Source organism: Phyllobates terribilis, unplaced genomic scaffold, assembly GCF_046119375.1.
Source record: "Phyllobates terribilis strain yellow unplaced genomic scaffold, ASM4611937v1 Scaffold_391__1_contigs__length_1789467, whole genome shotgun sequence".
In the NCBI taxonomy this organism is placed as follows: domain Eukaryota; kingdom Metazoa; phylum Chordata; class Amphibia; order Anura; family Dendrobatidae; genus Phyllobates; species Phyllobates terribilis.
Window position 1 is genome coordinate 917,639 of NW_027363151.1, and position 18,355 is coordinate 935,993.

At 43.4% G+C, this 18,355-nt stretch overlaps 2 protein-coding genes and 1 pseudogene across 2 annotated transcripts in view; 2 read left to right on the plus strand and 1 right to left on the minus strand.

Moving 5' to 3' along the window:
- LOC141224344 (uncharacterized) overlaps positions 1–18,355 on the minus strand; it is an 859,055-nt gene that overhangs the window by 226,970 nt on the left and 613,730 nt on the right. The gene's annotated exons all lie outside the window — the stretch shown is intronic.
- The window catches only part of LOC141224340 (uncharacterized), a 76,695-nt pseudogene that overhangs the window by 7,617 nt on the left and 50,723 nt on the right, over positions 1–18,355 (plus strand).
- On the plus strand, positions 12,674–16,737 carry LOC141224338 (zinc finger protein 667-like). Its single transcript, XM_073666925.1, has 4 exons — positions 12,674–12,821; positions 12,905–13,002; positions 13,198–13,288; positions 16,271–16,737. Exons 1-4 carry the CDS (start codon positions 12,689–12,691, stop codon positions 16,639–16,641), a joined length of 693 nt encoding a protein of 230 aa, XP_073523026.1. The 5' UTR covers positions 12,674–12,688; the 3' UTR covers positions 16,642–16,737.

The following is an 18,355-nucleotide window of genomic DNA, read 5'->3' on the forward strand; positions in this document are numbered from 1 at the left end:
GTCTCTGACCTTCCTGGGAATGCTATTCAACACCTTCAGGGGTCTAGTGCTCCCTCCCAAGGACAAGGCACTGCCTCTCTGTCTAGGAGTTCGCACCCTCCTCAGCAAACCCCCTTGATCTCTCCGGTTTGCCATGAGAGTCCTTAGCAGGATGGTGGCGGCAATAGAAGCGGTCCCATTTGCCCAGCTTCACCTCAGGCCTCTCCAACTAGCCATCCTCAAGTCATGGGACAGGAACCCTCTTTCTCTCGACAGGGAGTTCCAGCTGACGTTGTCAACCAAGAGGTCCCTCCACTGGTGGCTCAACCCAACCTTACTAACAAAGGGGAAATCCTTTGTCACTGGTCAATGGAAGGTTCTGACCACCGATGCGAGCCTGACGGGTTGGGGTGCGGTACTCCTACACCACAGATCACAGGGCAAGTAGTCCCCAGTGGAAGCGACCATGCCCATCAACATCTTGGAAATTTGTGCCATCCTCCTGGCATTGAGAGCCTTCCATCACTTACTGGCAGCCTCTCACATCAGAATACAGTCGGACAACGGCACGGCTGTGGCATATGTGAATCACCAAGGGGGGACCCGCAGTGCCCAGGCGATGCGAGAAGTGACACACATTCTCCACTGGGCGGAAGACACCGGTTCGGTTCTCTCTGCGGTCCACATTCCGGGTGTGGACACCTGGGAAGCAGACTTCCTCAGCCGGCAAGGAATGGACTCGGGAGAGTGGTCTCTCCATCCCGAAGTTTTTTGACAGATCTGCCATCGCTGGGGGACTCCGGACGTGGACCTAATAGCATCCCACTTCAATGCCAAGGTCTCCAACTTCATGGCCAGAACACACGACCCGCAGGCGCTAGGAGCGGACGCCCTGGTTCAGGACTGGACCCAGTTCCAGTTCCTGTACATTTTCCACCTCTTCCCCTGATATCCAGAGTGGTGAGGAAGATCAAGTAAAAGGGAGTTCCAACCATCCTAATCACACCGGACTGGCTCAGACGTACATGGTACGCCGAAATTGTACAGCTCACAGCAGATGTCCCCTGGCGTCTCCCCGACCACCCCGATCTTCTGTCACAAGGCCCGTTCTACCACCAGAACTCAGGGGCCCTCAATTTGACGGCGTGGCCATTGAGACCTGGGTTTTAACCCAGTCAGGGTTCTCGCCGGACGTCATTGGAACCATGTTCAGGGCACGGAAGCCAACCTCTGCTAAGATTTATTACTGTACCTGGAAAGCCTTCTTTACCTGGTGCGAATCTCTAGTGGCCAGATCCCATTCCCTTATTCCCTCCCCAGGGTACTTGGGTTTCTCCAATCGGGTCTGGAGGCCAGACTGTCCCTGGCCTCCCTTAAGAGCCAGGTGTCAGCTCTCTCAGTGCTTTTTCTGAGGTGCATCGCTAACAAGCCGCAAGTAAGGACATTTCTTCAGGGGGTTTCCCGATTGGTTCCCCCCTACAGACGACCACTAGAAACGTGGGACCTCAACTTGGTGCTGACAGCATTGCAGGAAACACCCTTTGAACCCCTTAGGGAAGTCCCACTCCGCCTTCTATCCCAGAAAATGGTTTTCCTGGTGGCAATCACCTCGCTACGCAGGGTGTCTGAACTGACAGCACTCTCCTGCAGACGGCCTCCCTGGCTTTTCACCAGGACAAGGTAGTCCTCCGTACGGTCCCATCCTTCCTCCCAAAGGTTGTGTCCAACTTCCACCTCAATGAGGAAATTTCACTGCCATTCTTCTGTCCGGTCCCGGTTCATAGAGTGGAGAAGGCTCTGTATACGCTTGACCTTGTCAGGGCATTGCGTATCTATGTGTCTAGGACTACGCCCTTCTGGAAGTCTGATTCTCTTTTCCTGCTTCTGGAAGGCGGCAGCAAGGGTCTGCCAGCTTCCAAAGCTACCCTTGGCAGGTGGATCAAATCCACCATACAAGAGGCCTACCGCCTCAAAAATTTTCCTCTTCCAGCTGGTATTAAGGCACACGTGCGGTAGGGGCCTCCTGGGCCATTTGGCACCAGGCTTCGGCACAACAAGTGTGTAAGGCAGCCACCTGGACTAGCCTACACACGTTTACCAAACACTACAGGGTTCATACCCAGTCCTCAGTAGACGCGAGCCTGGGCAGACGTGTTCTGCAGGCGGTGACCGTCTACACAATATTCGTCCATTGCTTCCCGCCCAGGGATTGCTTTGGGACGTCCCAAGCTCCTGTTTCCCCCAATGAGGCGACAGAGTAAAGGAGATTTTTGTGTACTTACCGTAAAATCTCTTTGTCTTAGCCTCTAATTGGGGGACACAGCTCCCACCCTGTTGTCCGTTCCGGGCCGTTGTTATGTTGAGTTCTCATATTGTTTTTCCTTTGAGCTCGTACATAGTTGCCTTCTTATAGGCATGGTTATGTTATCCATGTTACGTTCCTCCTACTGCTTTTGCACAAACTGGAGAAGGCTGATGCCGTCCAGGGGTGTATGCTGCAGAGGAGGAGCCACGCTTAATCTTTTTCAGATTATGCATAGTGGACAGCAGCATAACACCCAAGGTCCTGTGTTCCCCAATTAGAGGCTAAGAGAAAGAGATTTTACAGTGAGTACACAAAAATCTCTTTTTTACATAAAGTACATTTTTACGGAGAGTTTAAGTAAAAATATTCAACAATATAAATTTTAAGGATATGTTACTCATAAATAATAATTTGTTTTATTCTTGGCAGATGACTGTACCAGGAGCTCAGAGGGACAGCTGACATCTTCAATTTTTAAATCAGATGATCTTGAGATCACACAAGATACAATTGAAGTGAATGCCATTACTCCAGATATACCATCATCCCTTCACTGCAAAGATCTGTCATCTGGTCATTTGAAACAGGTCCTGTCTTCTGATTCATTACCAACTACTAAGGAAAATCAAAGTCGCAAAATAAGCATTAAAGAACAAACTGCTCCTAAAGCAAAGAAGCCATTTTCACGTTCAGAATATGGAAATAGTTTTTCCCTCAAAGTTTTTTCTTAAATATCAAAGCATTCACACAGCAGAAAATAGATTTTTTTTGTTTCAAGTGTGGGAAATTTTTTAACCAGAAATCAAATCTTGTTAATCACCAGAGAAGTCACACAGAGGAGAAGCCATTTTCTTGTTCTGAAAGTGGAAAATGTTTTACAGAGAAATCAAGTTTTATCAGACATCAGAGAACTCACACAGGGGAGAAGCCTTATTCTTGTTCAGAATGTGGGAAATGTTTTAGCCGGAAATCAGGTTTGGTTGAGCACAAGAGAACTCACACAGGGGAGATGCCTTTTTTCTGTTAAGACATGAGATCTAACTTGATAGAAGATTACAGTCTAGGGAAGACTGGAAACATTCATATAGACGGCCGGTGGAGATGTAGTCAGTGATGAACTCTGGCTAAATATGTTTCAAGAGCCGCAGTAGAAGATGAAGATGTTGTCCTCTTCATGAAGTAGTTATTTCTCATGTCACGTGTAATGAATATCTCCTGCAGTATTGCTAATGCCGATTGCAGTGTCGGTAAATAAGACGAGAATTAGCTTTATGGAAGATGAGTCTTTGAGAAACGTGTTCAGCTACAGACTCCAAGGAAGGAACTGCTTGCTGAATGTGGCCTAAAATATATAGGTTTTATTACTAGATGTAATGAAGAAAACTAAATACTGTAAAATAATATATGTCCTCATATGTTTCCCCTTATTATCTCCAGTAATTGTATTATTACCCAGGATTTTTATGATGTTACATCAGCTCATCATCTTCTCATTCAGGTCCCTACAATATCAGATCCTCTCAGTGAAGATCTTCTATTTAAGAGAATTTTCCTTATGGACCCATCAAAGATGGATATGAATAGAGACAAGATGGCAGAGAGGATATTACACCTCACCCTAGAGATCCTCTTCCGGCTTACTGGAGAGGTGAGAGATTCTGATGACGTCACATTACATCATTCTTATCTATGGGAATAACAGATGGACAGAACTGGAGAGGTGAGGACTCTGGAAATGTCTGGAGTGAGATTTATTTATACATCTCTCCATAACCAGGATTACACAGTAGTGAAGAAGACCTCTAGTGAGCGCTGTCAGGTCCATGTGTCTGAGGGATGGGAAAGACCACTGAGCCCAATCACAGGGCCTCCATCTCACCCCTTCATACATGATGACATCAATGACCAGAAGATCGTAGAACTCACCTACAAGATGATTGAGCTGCTGACTGGAGAGGTGACACTGCTGGGAATGCTGGGACATTATACAATAGCGCTATGAAAGGATCGGGGGGATGACTGTATCATTGTATGTGTCAGGCTCCTATAAAATGTCAGGATGTCACTGTCTATTTCTCCATGGAGGAGTGGGAGTATTTAGAAGGACACAAAGATCTGTACAAGGACGTCATGATGGAGGTTCCTCAGCCCCTCACATCACCAGGTAATAGACTGGACTAAATACACACGGCCTATAATTATCTGTATGTAAAGAATGAATTCAGTCCCTGTATGTGTTTCCTCCAGATCTATCCAGTAAGAGGACAACACCAGAGAGATGTCCCCATCCTCTTCTTCTACAGGACTGTAAACAAGAAGATCCCATTGTTCCTCAGGATCATCAGGTAGATGGAGAGAAGGTGTCATGAGATCTCCCCTATGATGTGTAGACGGCTGTGAAGGTCTTGTGCTCAGTCTTGTTTTATTCACCAGTATTATATGTTTTCTACTTGTGTAATGAGATCGGTGGAGATGGCAGGATTAGAGCCGATCATAGATGTGACTTCTCATCTGTTTGTGACTTTTATAATATTTGTTTCAGGGTGAAGATCTGACCCATATTAATACTACAGAGACATATGTGAGGGATGATGAGCAGTGTAAAGAGGAGATTCCTACATATGACTACCCAGGTGAGTAGTGACCACTAAATGCAGAGAAGTCACAGATTCTTCTCAGTCACCAGCTGTGGCTGCTTTATCGGTGGTGTAGTCCGGCCGTATCACAATCGTGTAATCACCATTTTGCCTCCAGACCACAACATTCTCCTCCATCCAAAAATATTCAAATGATTTTGGGCATTTAAAACCCTTTTCCATAGAACTTACAACCTGGAGGATCCACCTCCCCCCTGGGATTAGGAGACGTTACCTGCCCAGATCTGTAAATCACAAAGCCAGAAAATCACTTGAAGAAAAATATTATGATGAAAGCGGAGGGTAATGATGCTGTTGGCTTCCTAGATCCCTGATATCTTATTGGATGAATCTACCTTCTCTCCCTTCTGTGCTGCTGAATGTCCTCATATGGTCCCTACAAGACCAGGTCCAGTCTTTCTGGCCAAACTTCACATTTATGATCTACAACATTAATTGTGCAGTGAGGGGCAAGTGTGAATTTCTGTACAATAACAGCAGAGTTTCCCTTTATCCAGACTTTTCAATTTCTTTTAAAACTGACTAACTTCAAACAGGATTGTGATAAACTAAACAAAAATAACATTACACCTGTGCCATGATATATCTCTAAGCTAAATTTAAGACCCCTCATCTCTGCACTATTATAAAAAGTTCTCTTTGAACGTCTGATATTTCTTCTTGAAACTCATCTGACAGAAAATATTGTCCCTTACGATAGTTTAGATTCCCAAGAGCCCCCGAGCCCCATACTCCAATTACCCCAGAGAGGTTTCACCACTAGTTACTCACTACTTACTGATGGAGACTGTTGAGTTTGATCGTTTCAGTAGATGTGTTATTGTCTATAGTCACAGTTTTGACTACAGTAGTTAGTGCCCAAAATACTCTGATTTAACCCCTTCCTGCAGCCAGTTTTGTGTTCCTATCTGGACCCATTTTTAAAATCTGACGTGTGTCACTTTATGTGGTGATAACTCTGGAATTCTTCACAAAGGATAATAGGAAACAAATGGACCTTACCTCGATGGTGCCGTCAGCAAGGATTTGGATTTCTGGATCACGGAATGAATTACCTATACGATGGACTACTTGCTAGAGATGGGGTGCACCTTACGAAGACTGGAAAACATGTATTTGGAAGTCGCCTTGCTACACTCATCAGAAGAGCTTTAAACTAGAACAATGTGGGAAGGGAAGCAAAAGGCCAGAAAAAGCCATACAGCTGACAAATACTATTGAGATCTCTGCTACTGGAAGTGGAAAGGAAGAACAAAGACAAAACTATTTAAATAATAAAAATATGGGAGGAAGAGAAACCAATCACAAACTAAAATGTTTTTATACAAATGCACAAAGCATGGGCAACAAACAAGGAGAATTGGAACTACTAATGCAGGAAAAGGAATATGATGTCATTGGAATCACTGAAACTTGGTGGGACGATACACATGATTGGAATAAAAGGCTAAAAGGATACAACTTATTTGCAAGAAACAGACTTGATAAACGAGGAGGAGGTGTTGCATTGTATGTTAGAAAAGCGTATATCTGCACAGAGATTGAAGCTTCAGAGACTGGGAGTTCTGTGGAAACTGTTTGGGTAAGAATACAAGGAGAGAACAACGGAAAGGACACCATTGTAGGCATTTACTACAGGCCACCTGGGCAAGCTGAAGATATGGATGAACTCTTTATGTATCAAATGACCAAGTTCTCCAAAAAATATGACGTAGTGGTCATGGGAGATTTCAACTATCCAGACATTTGTTGGGAATCTCTCTCAAGTAAAACTAACAGGTCAAGCAAATTCTTATCGTCTCTTGCTGACAACTTTATCTTCCAAAAGGTAGGGGAGAAAACAAGGGGATCTGCTACTTTGGATCTAATCCTTATAAACAGGGAGGAAATGGTTGAGGAGGTAAAGGTGGCTGGGACCCTAGGAGGCAGCGATCATGCTATTATAGAATTTTGGATAACTAGAGGAGGAAGACATGTGAAGACTCAGACTTCAAGGTTAGATTTTAGAAAGGCAGATTTTAAGAGACTCAGAAAGAGAATAGGAGGGATCCAATGGCTGGATGTCCTTAAGGACAAAAATGTCCAGGAAGGATGGGAAATTTTTAAAAATGAGATTCTCAAAGCACAATCGTTAACAATCCCGAAAAGTAGGAAGAATGGGAAGCATTTAAGGAAACCAGGATGGATGAACACAGAACTTAAACACATGCTAAAAAGAAAGAAAGAAATGTTTATTAAATGGAAAGAGGGAGGCATATCTAAAGAAGATTATAATGCAGTCTGCAGATCCTGCAGGGCACGTATCAGGTTAGCTAAAGCTGACAATGAATTAAGGCTTGCAAGAGATGTCAAAAGCAATAAAAAAGGATTTTGGGGGTATGTCAAAAGTAAAAGAAAAGTCAAAGATGCTATAGGATTTTTACAGGATGAAAATGGAGAAATGGTAAGAGAGGATGTTGAGAAGGCCGAACTTTTTAATTCCTATTTTGCATCTGTTTTCTCTCAGAAAGAAAATGTAACATCAACTGATCTTCACTGTCCTTTTAAAGGAATAGAGGAATCCAAGTTATCTGTAAACAGAAAGATTGTGAGGGAATATTTAGCTAACATAAATGAGTTCAAGTCTCCAGGTCCAGATGAATTACACCCCAGAGTACTGAAGGAGATCGTAGAAGAAATTTTAGAACCACTCTCCATAATCTTTGAAAATTCTTGGAGAACAGGAGAAGTCCCAGAAGACTGGAGAAGAGCAAATGTTGTTCCTATCTTCAAAAAGGGGAAGAAGGTGGACCCAGGGAACTATAGGCCGGTGAGTCTGACTTCTATACCAGGAAAGATCTTTGAACAAATTATTAAACAACATGTATATAAGTATATGGATAAGAATGAAGTGATTAACCAGAGTCAGCATGGGTTTGTAACTAACAAGTCATGTCAGACTAACTTAATTTCCTTCTATGACAGAATCACTGACTGGGTGGATCAGGGAAATGCTGTAGATATAGTATATCTTGACTTCAGCAAAGCATTTGACAAAGTATCTCACACCATCCTTATTGAAAAAATGACCAAGTATGCAATGGACCAGGCAACTGTTAGGTGGATTCATAACTGGCTTAGTGATCGGACTCAAAGGGTGGTTGTAAATGGCTTCACATCCAGCTGGATGAATGTCTCAAGTGGGGTACCACAGGGCTCCGTCCTGGGACCTGTATTGTTCAACATCTTTATCAATGATTTAGATGAAGGAATTGAGGGTAAACTGATTAAATTTGCTGATGACACAAAGCTAGGAGGGATAGCTAATACTAGAGAAGAGAGAGAGAGGATTCAAAAAGACCTAAATAAACTGGAGCAGTGGGCAGCAACCAACAGAATGGTTTTTAACAGGGAAAAATGCAAAGTACTACATCTGGGCAATAAAAATGAAAAAAGCATATACAGAATGGGAGGAATAGAGCTAAGCAACAGTACATGTGAAAAAGACTTAGGTATACTAATAGATCATAGACTGAACATGAGTCAACAGTGTGATGCAGCAGCAAAAAAGGCAAATACAATTCTGGGATGTATTAACAGAAGCATACAGTCTAGATCACGTGAAGTCATTATCGGTCTTTACTCCTCTTTGGTCAGACCTCATCTGGAATACTGTGTACAGTTTTGGGCACCACATTTTAAAAAAGACATAGACAAACTGGAGCAAGTTCAGAGAAGAGCGACCAGAATGGTGACTGGTCTGCAAACCATGTCCTATGAGGAACGGTTGCAGGATTTGGGAATGTTTAGCTTGCAAAAAAGAAGACTGAGAGGAGACTTAATAGCTGTCTACAAATATGTCAAGGGCTGTCACATTGTAGAAGGATCATCTTTATTCTCATTTGCACAAGGAAAGACTAGAAGCAATGGGATGAAACTAAATGGGAGGAGACACAGATTAGATATTAGAAAAAACTTTTTGACAGTTAGGGTGATTAATGAGTGGAACAGGCTGCCACGAGAGGTGGTGAGTTCCCCTTCAATGGACGTCTTCAAACAGAGGCTGGACAGACATCTGTCTGAGATGATCTAGTGAATCCTGCTTTGAGCAGGGGGTTGGACCAGATGACCCAGGAGGTCCCTTCCAACTCTACCATTCTATGATTCTATGAATTATTTTCCAACTTCTCTTGAATCTGACAATACCCCATATACGGTTGTACACTACTGTCTGGGCACATGGCAGGTTAAGAAGGGAAGGAGCGCCATTTAGCTATTTGAATGCAGATTTTGCTGGGATAGTGTGCAGACACAATGTATTGGGGACACTGTTCATTGTCACCTGGCAGCTCAAAAGATGGCTACCACAAACAGGCTTGGCGCTATCTACTCCATTTTCCAGATCCCAGGGTTTGCCTTGCTCATCATCCTTTAACACCTTTACATGGATTTGGACTTAGACAGAGACCCCCTAAGATTGGGCCACAGTGTTACCTAATGTTCTGTGGTGTGAGATGGCAAGAAGAATAGTCAGATAGCCGGGTCAGAACATGGAGGTCAGAGAAAATACAAAATCACACAAAAGTAGTCAGTAAATGGGCCGAGGTCACAACAGGACACAAATACACAAGCCGGGAGCGGAGCACAGAGGACTGAACCAGAGGAGAACAAGGCTGTATCTGGCAGCTTCCAGCAATATGCTTCCAGCTTTAGTAGGGTGCGGTGCTTTCCAAATGGCTGAAGCAGGGAGCAGATTACTCCAGCTGGACAGCACACACACCCATACTGGCAGACTGGATGGTACTACTGGTCCCAGGCACCCTAATCTTACTGGCTGGACAGAGCAAGCGCCGCCCAGAGCTTCTGATTCTGACGTCTCCTCCATCACCAGCGCCACCTGCAGGATGAATAAGGCGGCTCCTGGTGAGAGAAGCAGATGTCGCAGGAGCAGATCCCAGAGGAGATGGGACCCACCATTTGCAGAAGCCCTAATGTGACCAAATTGCAGAAAACCAGAGCAGTAGAAATCCCCATAAAGTGACTCCATTTTTGAAATTATAACCCTCAGTGATATAATCTATAGGAGTAGTGACTATTTTGACTCCACAGGCACTTTCCGGAAATTAGCACGCAGTGGATGATGGAGAGTGAAAATTACAAATATATAATTTCATTACCCAACACATAGTGCCCAGATTGTGCTCCAGGAGACACACACCATCAATTAAGTGGGTTCTTCTCACTATAGTAATGTCAAATACATGGATGTTGAATGTGGTTTGGGCGCACTGCAAGGCTCAGAAGTGAGGGGGAGATCTGACTTTGGGAGATCGGATATTGCTGGATTGGTTTATGGAAGCCATGTTGCTTTGCAAATGTAAAGAGAGGAGAGAACAAGGTGCAATGGGTGACTCAGTATTGCAATTTGTAGAGGGGTGTTGGGATGGCTACTAACCTTATGAAGTTGTGCACCTCTGCACAACCCCAGTGTAAAGCTCCACAAGCTCCGCTCTGTTGGTGGCTGTCATCTATTTCCAGCGGCGTTCACAGATCCTGATCTCTTGGTGGTATATCACGTGGTCAGGTTAGTAGCATGTAATGCCGAGATAGACGCCCAGCTTCACCAACACCCCCGGCAGCGTTCCGGAGGGGTTAAGGCAGCGCAGCTTGGAAAACCAGGGTAGTAATTTTAATTAAATTGCTCCCACAGGTGAAAAAACAATAGATTAAAGGCAGCTCTACCGCACCCCAACAGGGGGAAAAGGACAATCAGTGAATATGAATAGCGGTACCAGAGCGCCAATAACAGGGCAAAAATATTAAAAGGACTGATTTATTAATACACACACTATTTTTCCCCTTCACATTTACATGAGTGAAAGGGTCCAGTAATGGGGGGCCTGGTATATTAGATTCTTGAATGGAGGGGGATACTGTTGAGCATGAACTAATAGGATGTGATTTTCTCTTATCTTCCAATAGAAAATGCCTTTTTAGTGTCAATTTCCTTATAAATTCATTTAAATCACAGAACAAAGTGAAATTATTAAATGGGACAGCTGGACAGAAAGATAATCCTCGACCTACCAAGGATTGTTCAGCTTCAGATAGCACATAGCTAGAAATATTAAAAATACCCCCACAACCGATAGGGGTTTCTATCTGCAGGGAATTTGTATTCTGGTTCATTTGCAAGATTTCATTTTCTTTATATTTGGATTGTGTCTCAATTTCGGCATTTGGACTATTTTTGTTGTTGAGGCCTCGGGTTTTTCCACTCCCTCTACATCCCCTAAATTTCTTTTTCGTTTTGGACAACGTCCGGGGACCACGTGAAAAAAATGTGTAATTTTCGTTTTATTAGTTTGAGATGCAACTGCATTCTGTGTTTGAGGATTTATCAAGATACTATTCTCATTCAAAATTTGTTCAGAAAGTGGAAAATGTTTTACAGAGAAATCAAGTTTAATCAAACATCAGAGAGCTCACACAGGGGAGAAGGCTTTTTCCTGTTCAGAATGTGGGAAATATTTTAGCCGGAAATCAGGTTTGTATAATCACCAGAGAACTCACACAGGGGAGAAGCCTTTTTGCTGTTCAGAATGTGGGAAATGTTTTAGCCGGAAAACAGATTTGGTTAAGCATCAGAGAACCCACACAGGGGAGAAGCCTTTTTGCTGTTCAGAATGTGGGAAATATTTTAGCCGGAAAACAGATTTGGTTGAGCACAAGAGAACTCACACAGGGGAGAAGCCTTTTTTCTGTTCAGACATGAGATCTAACGTGATAGAAGATTACAGTCCAGGGAAGACGGGAAACATTCATATAGACGGCCGGTGGAGATGTAGTCAGTGACGGACTCTGGCTAAATATGTTTCAAGAGCCGTAGTAGAAGATGAAGATGTCGTCCTCCTCATGAAGTAGTTATTTCTAATGTTGCATGTAATGAATATCTCCTGCAGTATTGCTGATGCCGATTGCTGTGTTGGTAAATGATACGAGAATTAGCTTTATGGAAGATAAGTCTTTGAAAAACATGTTCAGCTACAGACTCCAAGGAAGACTCTGCTTGTTGTCTGTGGCCTAAAATATATAGGTTTTATGGTAGATGGAAAGCAGAAAACTAAATACTGTAAAATAATAAATCTCCTCATATGTTTCCCCTTATTATCTCCAGTAATTGTATTATTACACAGGATATTTATGACGTTACATCGGCTCATCATCTTCTCATTCAGGTCCCTACAATATCAGATCCCCTCAGTGAAGATCTTCTTTTTAAGAGAATTTTCCTTATGGACCCATCAAAGGTAGATATGGATAGAGACAAGATGGTGGAGAGGATATTACACCTCACCCTAGAGATCCTCTCCCTGCTTACTGGAGAGGTGAGAGATTCTGATGACGTCACATTACATCATTCTTATCTATGGGAATAACAGATGGACAGAACTGGAGAGGTGAGGACTCTGGAAATGTCTGGAGGGAGATTTATTAATGTGTCTCTCCATAACCAGGATTACATATTAGTGAAGACCTCTAGTGAACGCTGTCAGGACCCTGTGTCTGAGGGATGGGGAAGACCCCTGAGCCCAATCACGAGGCCTCCATCTCACCCCCTGATACATGAGGACATCAATGACCAGAAGATCCTAGAACTCACCTACAAGATGATTGAGCTGCTGACTGGAGAGGTGACACTGCTGGGAATGCTGGGACATTATACAGTAACGCTATGAAGGGATCGGGGGGCTGACGATATCATTGTATGTATCAGGTTCCTATAAGGTGTCAAGATGTCACTGTCTATTTCTCCATGGAGGAGTGGGAGTATTTAGAAGGACACAAGGATTTGTACAAGGACGTCATGATGGAGGTTCCCCAGCCCCTCACATCACCAGGTAATAGACAGGACTAAATGCAGATGGCCCATAATTATCTGTATGTAAAGAATAAATTCAGTCCCTGTATGTGTTTCCTCCAGATCTATCCAGTAAGAGGACAACACCAGAGAGATGTCCCCGTCCTCTTCTTCCACACGACTGTAAACAAGAAGATCCCAATGTTCCTCAGGATCATCAGGTAGATGGGGAGAAGGTGTCATGAGATCTCCCCTATGATGTGTAGACGGCTGTGATGGTCTTGTGCTCAGTCTTGTTTTATCCACCATTATTATGTTTTATACTTGTGTAATATAACGGTGGAGGTGGCAGGATTAGAGCTGATCATAGATGTGACTTCTCCATCTATCTGTGACTTTTACAATATTTGTTTCAGGGTGAAGATCTGACCCATATTAATACTACAGAGACATATGTGAGGGGTGATGAGCGGTGTAAAGAGGAGATTCCTACATATGACTACCCAGGTGAGTAGTAATCACTAAATGCAGAGAAGTCACAGATTCTTCTCAGTCACCAGCTATGGCTGCTTTATCAGTGGTGTAGTCCGGCCGTATCACAATCGTGTGATCATCATTTTGCCTCTAGACCACAACATTTTCTTCCACCCAAAACTGTTCAAATGATTTTGGGCATTGAAACCCTTTTCCATAGAACTTACAACCTGGAGGATCCACCTACTCCCTGTGATTAGGAGACGTTACCTGCCCAGATCTGTAAACCACAAAGCCAGAAAATCACTTGAAGAAAAATATTATGATGAGCCTGTAAGAGAAAGCGGAGGGTAATGATGGTGTTGGCTTCCTAGATCCCTGATATCTTATTGGATGAATCTACCTTCTCTCCCTTCTGTGCTGCTGAATGTGCTCATATGGTCCCTACAAGACCAGGTCCAGTCTTTCTGGCCAAACTTCACTTTTATGATCGACAACATTAATTGTGCAGTGAGGGGCAAGTGTGAATTTCTGTACAATAACAGCAGAGTTTCCCTTTATCCAGACTTTTCAGTTTATTTTAAAACCGACTAACTTCAAACCAGATTGTGATAAACTAAAAAAAAAACATTACACCTGTGCCATGATATATCTTTAAGCTAAATTTAAGACGCCTCATCTCTGCACTATTATAAAAAGTTCTCTTTGAACGTCTAATATTTCTTCTTGAAACTCATCTGACAGAAAATATTGGCCCTTACGATAGTTTAGATTCCCAAGAGCCCCCGAGCCCCATACTCCAATTACCCCAGAGAGGTTTCACCACTAGTTACTCATTTTTCTCTGATGGAGACTGTTGAGTTTGATCATTTCAGTAGATGTGTTATTGTCTATACTCACAGTTTTGACTATAGTAGTTAGTGCCCACATAACCCCTTCCTGCAGCCAGTTTTGTGTTCCTATCTGGGCCCATTTTTCAAATCTGACGTGTGTTACTTTATGTGGTGATAACTTTGGAATTCTTCACAAAGGATAATAGGAAACAAATGGACCTTACAAATTATATTCCATCTTCTCTTGAATGTGACAATACCCTATATACGGTTGTACACTACTGTCTGGGCACATGGCAAGTTAAGAAGGGAAGGAGCGCCATTTAGCTATTTGAATGCAGATTTTGCTGGGATAGTGTGCAGACCCAATGTATTGGGGGAATTGTTCATGGTCACCTGGCAGCTCAAAAGATGGCCACCACAAACAGGCTTGGCGCTATCTACTCCATTTTCCAGATCCCAGGGTTTGTCTTGCTCATCATCCTTTAACCCCTCTACATGTGTTTGGACTTAGACAGAGACCCCCTAAGCTTGGGCCACAGTGTTACCTAATGTTCTGTGGTGTGAGATGGCAAGAAGAATAGTCAGATAGCCGGGTCAGAACATGGAGGTCAGAGAAAATACAAAATCACACAAAAGTAGTCAGTAAACGGGCCGAGGTCACAACAGGAAACAAATACACAAGCCTGGAGCTGAGCACAGAGGACTGAACCAGAGGAGAACAAGGCTGTATCTGGCAGCTTCCGGCAATATGCTTCCAGCTTTAGTAGGGTGCGGTGCTTTCCAGTTGCCTGAAGCATACTGCCAGACTGGATGGTACTACTGGTCCTAGCAACCCTGGACAGAGCCTGCGCCGCCCAGAGCTTCTAATTCTGACGTCTCCTCCATCACCAGCGCCTGCAGGATGAATAAGGCGGCTCCTGGTGAGCGAAGCAGACGTCGCAGGAGCAGATCCCAGAGGAGATGGGACCCACCATTTGTAGAAGCCCTAATGTGACCAAATTGCCGAAAACCAGAGCAGTAGAAATCCCCATAAAGTGACTCCATTTTGGAAATTATAACCCTCAGTGATATAATCTATAGGAGTAGTGACTATTTTGACTCCACAGGCACTTTCCAGAAATTAGCATGCAGTGGATGTTGGGAGAGTGAAAATTACAAATATATAGTTTCATTACCCAACACTTAGTGACCAGATTGTGCTCCAGGAGACACACACCATCAATTAAGTGGGTTCTTCTCACTATAGTAATGTCAAATACATGGATGCTAAATGTGTTTTGGGCGCACTGCAAGGCTCCGAAGCGAGGGGGAGATCTGACTTTGGGGGAGCGGATATTGCTGGATTGGTTTATGGAAGCCATGTTGCTTTTCAAAAGCCTTTGAGCCACTAATAATGTGGAAACCTCTGGTTTTCCATTGACAGGTGATGGACCTGAGTGGGGACTTGTTTTTTGTGAGATTAGTAGAAGTTTTTATTGATATTATTTTTGCCTACATAACATTGTTTGGTGGCTTTTTATTCCATATTTGGGAGGCAGAATTAACAAACAGTTGAACACTACGATCCACTGGTTCATCCTATGAGGTTTTCTAGTAGACTGTGAACTGTTATTGTCTTGGTGAATAATGACGGCTAACATAGGGCAAAATTAAAAAAAATCACAGAAAAAGATACAGCCTTACTTACACCAAATCATATAACAAATGCTACAGGATGCCGCAGACCCCCATGATAAAGGTGGGGGCAGCGCAGGTGCAAAATACTGATGAAGCTACCACTCACAAACCTACCAATTCATGGAGAGGGTGGTTGCCTAGTATTAAAGATGCACACAGATGAAGCTTGCATAGGACGCCAGTCACACAGGTAGGTGTGATGCAGTGTCTGGCTTAGGATAGTGATGATGCCCATACTATTAGATCAGGGGGGCTGTCCAGCACTATATAAGTGCACCCCACATGGACAGACACCCCAGTACACCCAACAAACACTAAATTGCTAGTGCATTTGTTATCTGATTGGTGTTGGTAAGGTTGATTTTTCTGCGATGTTTTCTTGGTAGATAATGATACTTTTACATAAAGTGCATTTTTGAAGAGCGTTGAAGTAGAAATATTCATCAATATAAATTTTAAGGATATGTTATTCATAAATAATGATTGGTTTTATTCTTGCCAGATGACTGTACCAGGAGATCAGAGGGACAGCTGAAATCAAGTTTTATCAGACATAAGATAACTCACACAGGGGAGAAGCCTTTTTCCTGTTCAGAATGTGGGAAATGTTTTAGCCGGAAATCAGGTTTGGTTATACACCAGAGAAGTCACACAGGGGAGAAGCCTTTTTCCTGTTCAGAATGTGGAAAATGTTATGCTGATAAATCAACTCTTAGGGTATGTGCACACGATGCAGAAATGAAGCAGAAAATTTCTGCATCATTTCTGCATCTCCCTGGCAGAAAAAACGCATGCAGATTGTGCATGCGTTTTTCCTGCAGAATACATGCGGATCCACATGCAGATTCACATGCGTTTCCGCATGCAGATTGACAAGCGCTTTCCAGGCGATTTTAGCATCACTTGGAAAGTGCTTGACAACTAGGTCACACTATATAAATCCATGCAAACAGCATGGATTTATATAGTGTGACCCGAGAGAGTGTATATACTTACCTCCGATGGCCCGCGCTGTCCTGCTCAATCTGTTCTCCCGGCTGCCGGCAACTTTGAATTGAAAGACCTGCCGACGTCAGCGTCACGTGACCCGTCACATGACTCTGACGTCACCGCAGGTCCTACAACTCACTGTAAGTGCCGGGAACCAAGCGGGAGCGCTGCGCGGGCCGACAGATGGTAAGAATACATTTATTTTTTATTTTATTCTTTTTTTACAGCTTTTTTAATGGTACCTGGGTGTGGATGAGACTCTCCTCTCCTCCACACCCGGGTACCATCCGCACATTAGAACGCACCAATTACGCAAGTACAAATGCTGTCTTGCGGAATTGGCGCGTTCTAATGCAAGTCAATGGCGGCGAAATCGCCGCGTTTCCGCAAAATTAATTGACATGCTGCGGATTTTTGACCGCAGCGTTAACGCTGCGGAAAAATCCGCATCATGGGCACAGCACATGCGGATTTCCATTGGGGAACATTGCTTCCCTTCTACCATGCGTTTTTCATGCGTTTCCGCAACTGCAAAAACGCCGCGGAAACGCATGAAATACGCATCGTGTGAACACAGCCTTAACAAGCATCAGAGAACTCATACAAGGGAAAAGCCTTTTTCATGTTTAGAATGTGGGAAATGTTTTAGCCATAAATCAGCTTTGGTTAGTCACCAGAGAACTCACACAGGGGAGAAGACTTTTTATTGTTCAGAATGTGTAAAATGTTTTAGCCAGAAGTCAGTTTTGGTTAGTCACCAGAGAACTCACACAGGGGAGAAGCCCTTTTCATGTTCAGAATGTGAGAAATGTTTTGCTGATAAATCATATCTTAACAAGCATCAGAGAACTCATACAAGGGAGAAGCCTTTTTATGTTCAGAATGTGGAAAATGTTTTGTGAATAAATCATCACTTCTTAGTCACCAAAGTACAGACACATGAGAGAAGACATTTTTATGTTCTTAATGTGGGAAATGGTTTCCTTGGAAATCAACTTTTTTTAAACTTCAGAGAAGTCACACAGGGGAGAGGCGTTTTTCATTCTAATCTAAAATTGTATCTTTTTAAAGGGGTTTTCCACTACTAGGACGACTCCTTCTCATTCCTCATGTTTGGCCATGTTAAAATAAAAAACAATGATACGCACCTCCCATTCTGGCACCGTTCCATTGGTGTCACAACTTGTGTTTCCAGTGCTCACATAAGGTTGTTACATCACACATTCCTGCTCCTAATCAACGCCACCTTCAGACGTATTGAACATCAACAGGAAGGCCATGGCATGGACATAGCACCGAGAGAACGCACACACTGAAAACACTCTCTTCAGACCGTGTTCCTGGGGGAATTATAAGCAATTTACAGCCTCAAACATGACGTCTGATATAGGAAAGAAAGATGAGATCAGAGGTTAATCTGAGGTCCTCCACCTCCGTCAGCATGTCTGGTATGCAGTTTCTTATGGAAGGTCTTATCTTCCTGCTCCAGAGCTATTACTGCCTCATCTCAGCAAGAAGCAGTCTTAACCCTCATGATGCCAGACAGCTCCATAAATCTCCCTGTACTCTCACCGAAACCCACATACTGAGCAGTGCT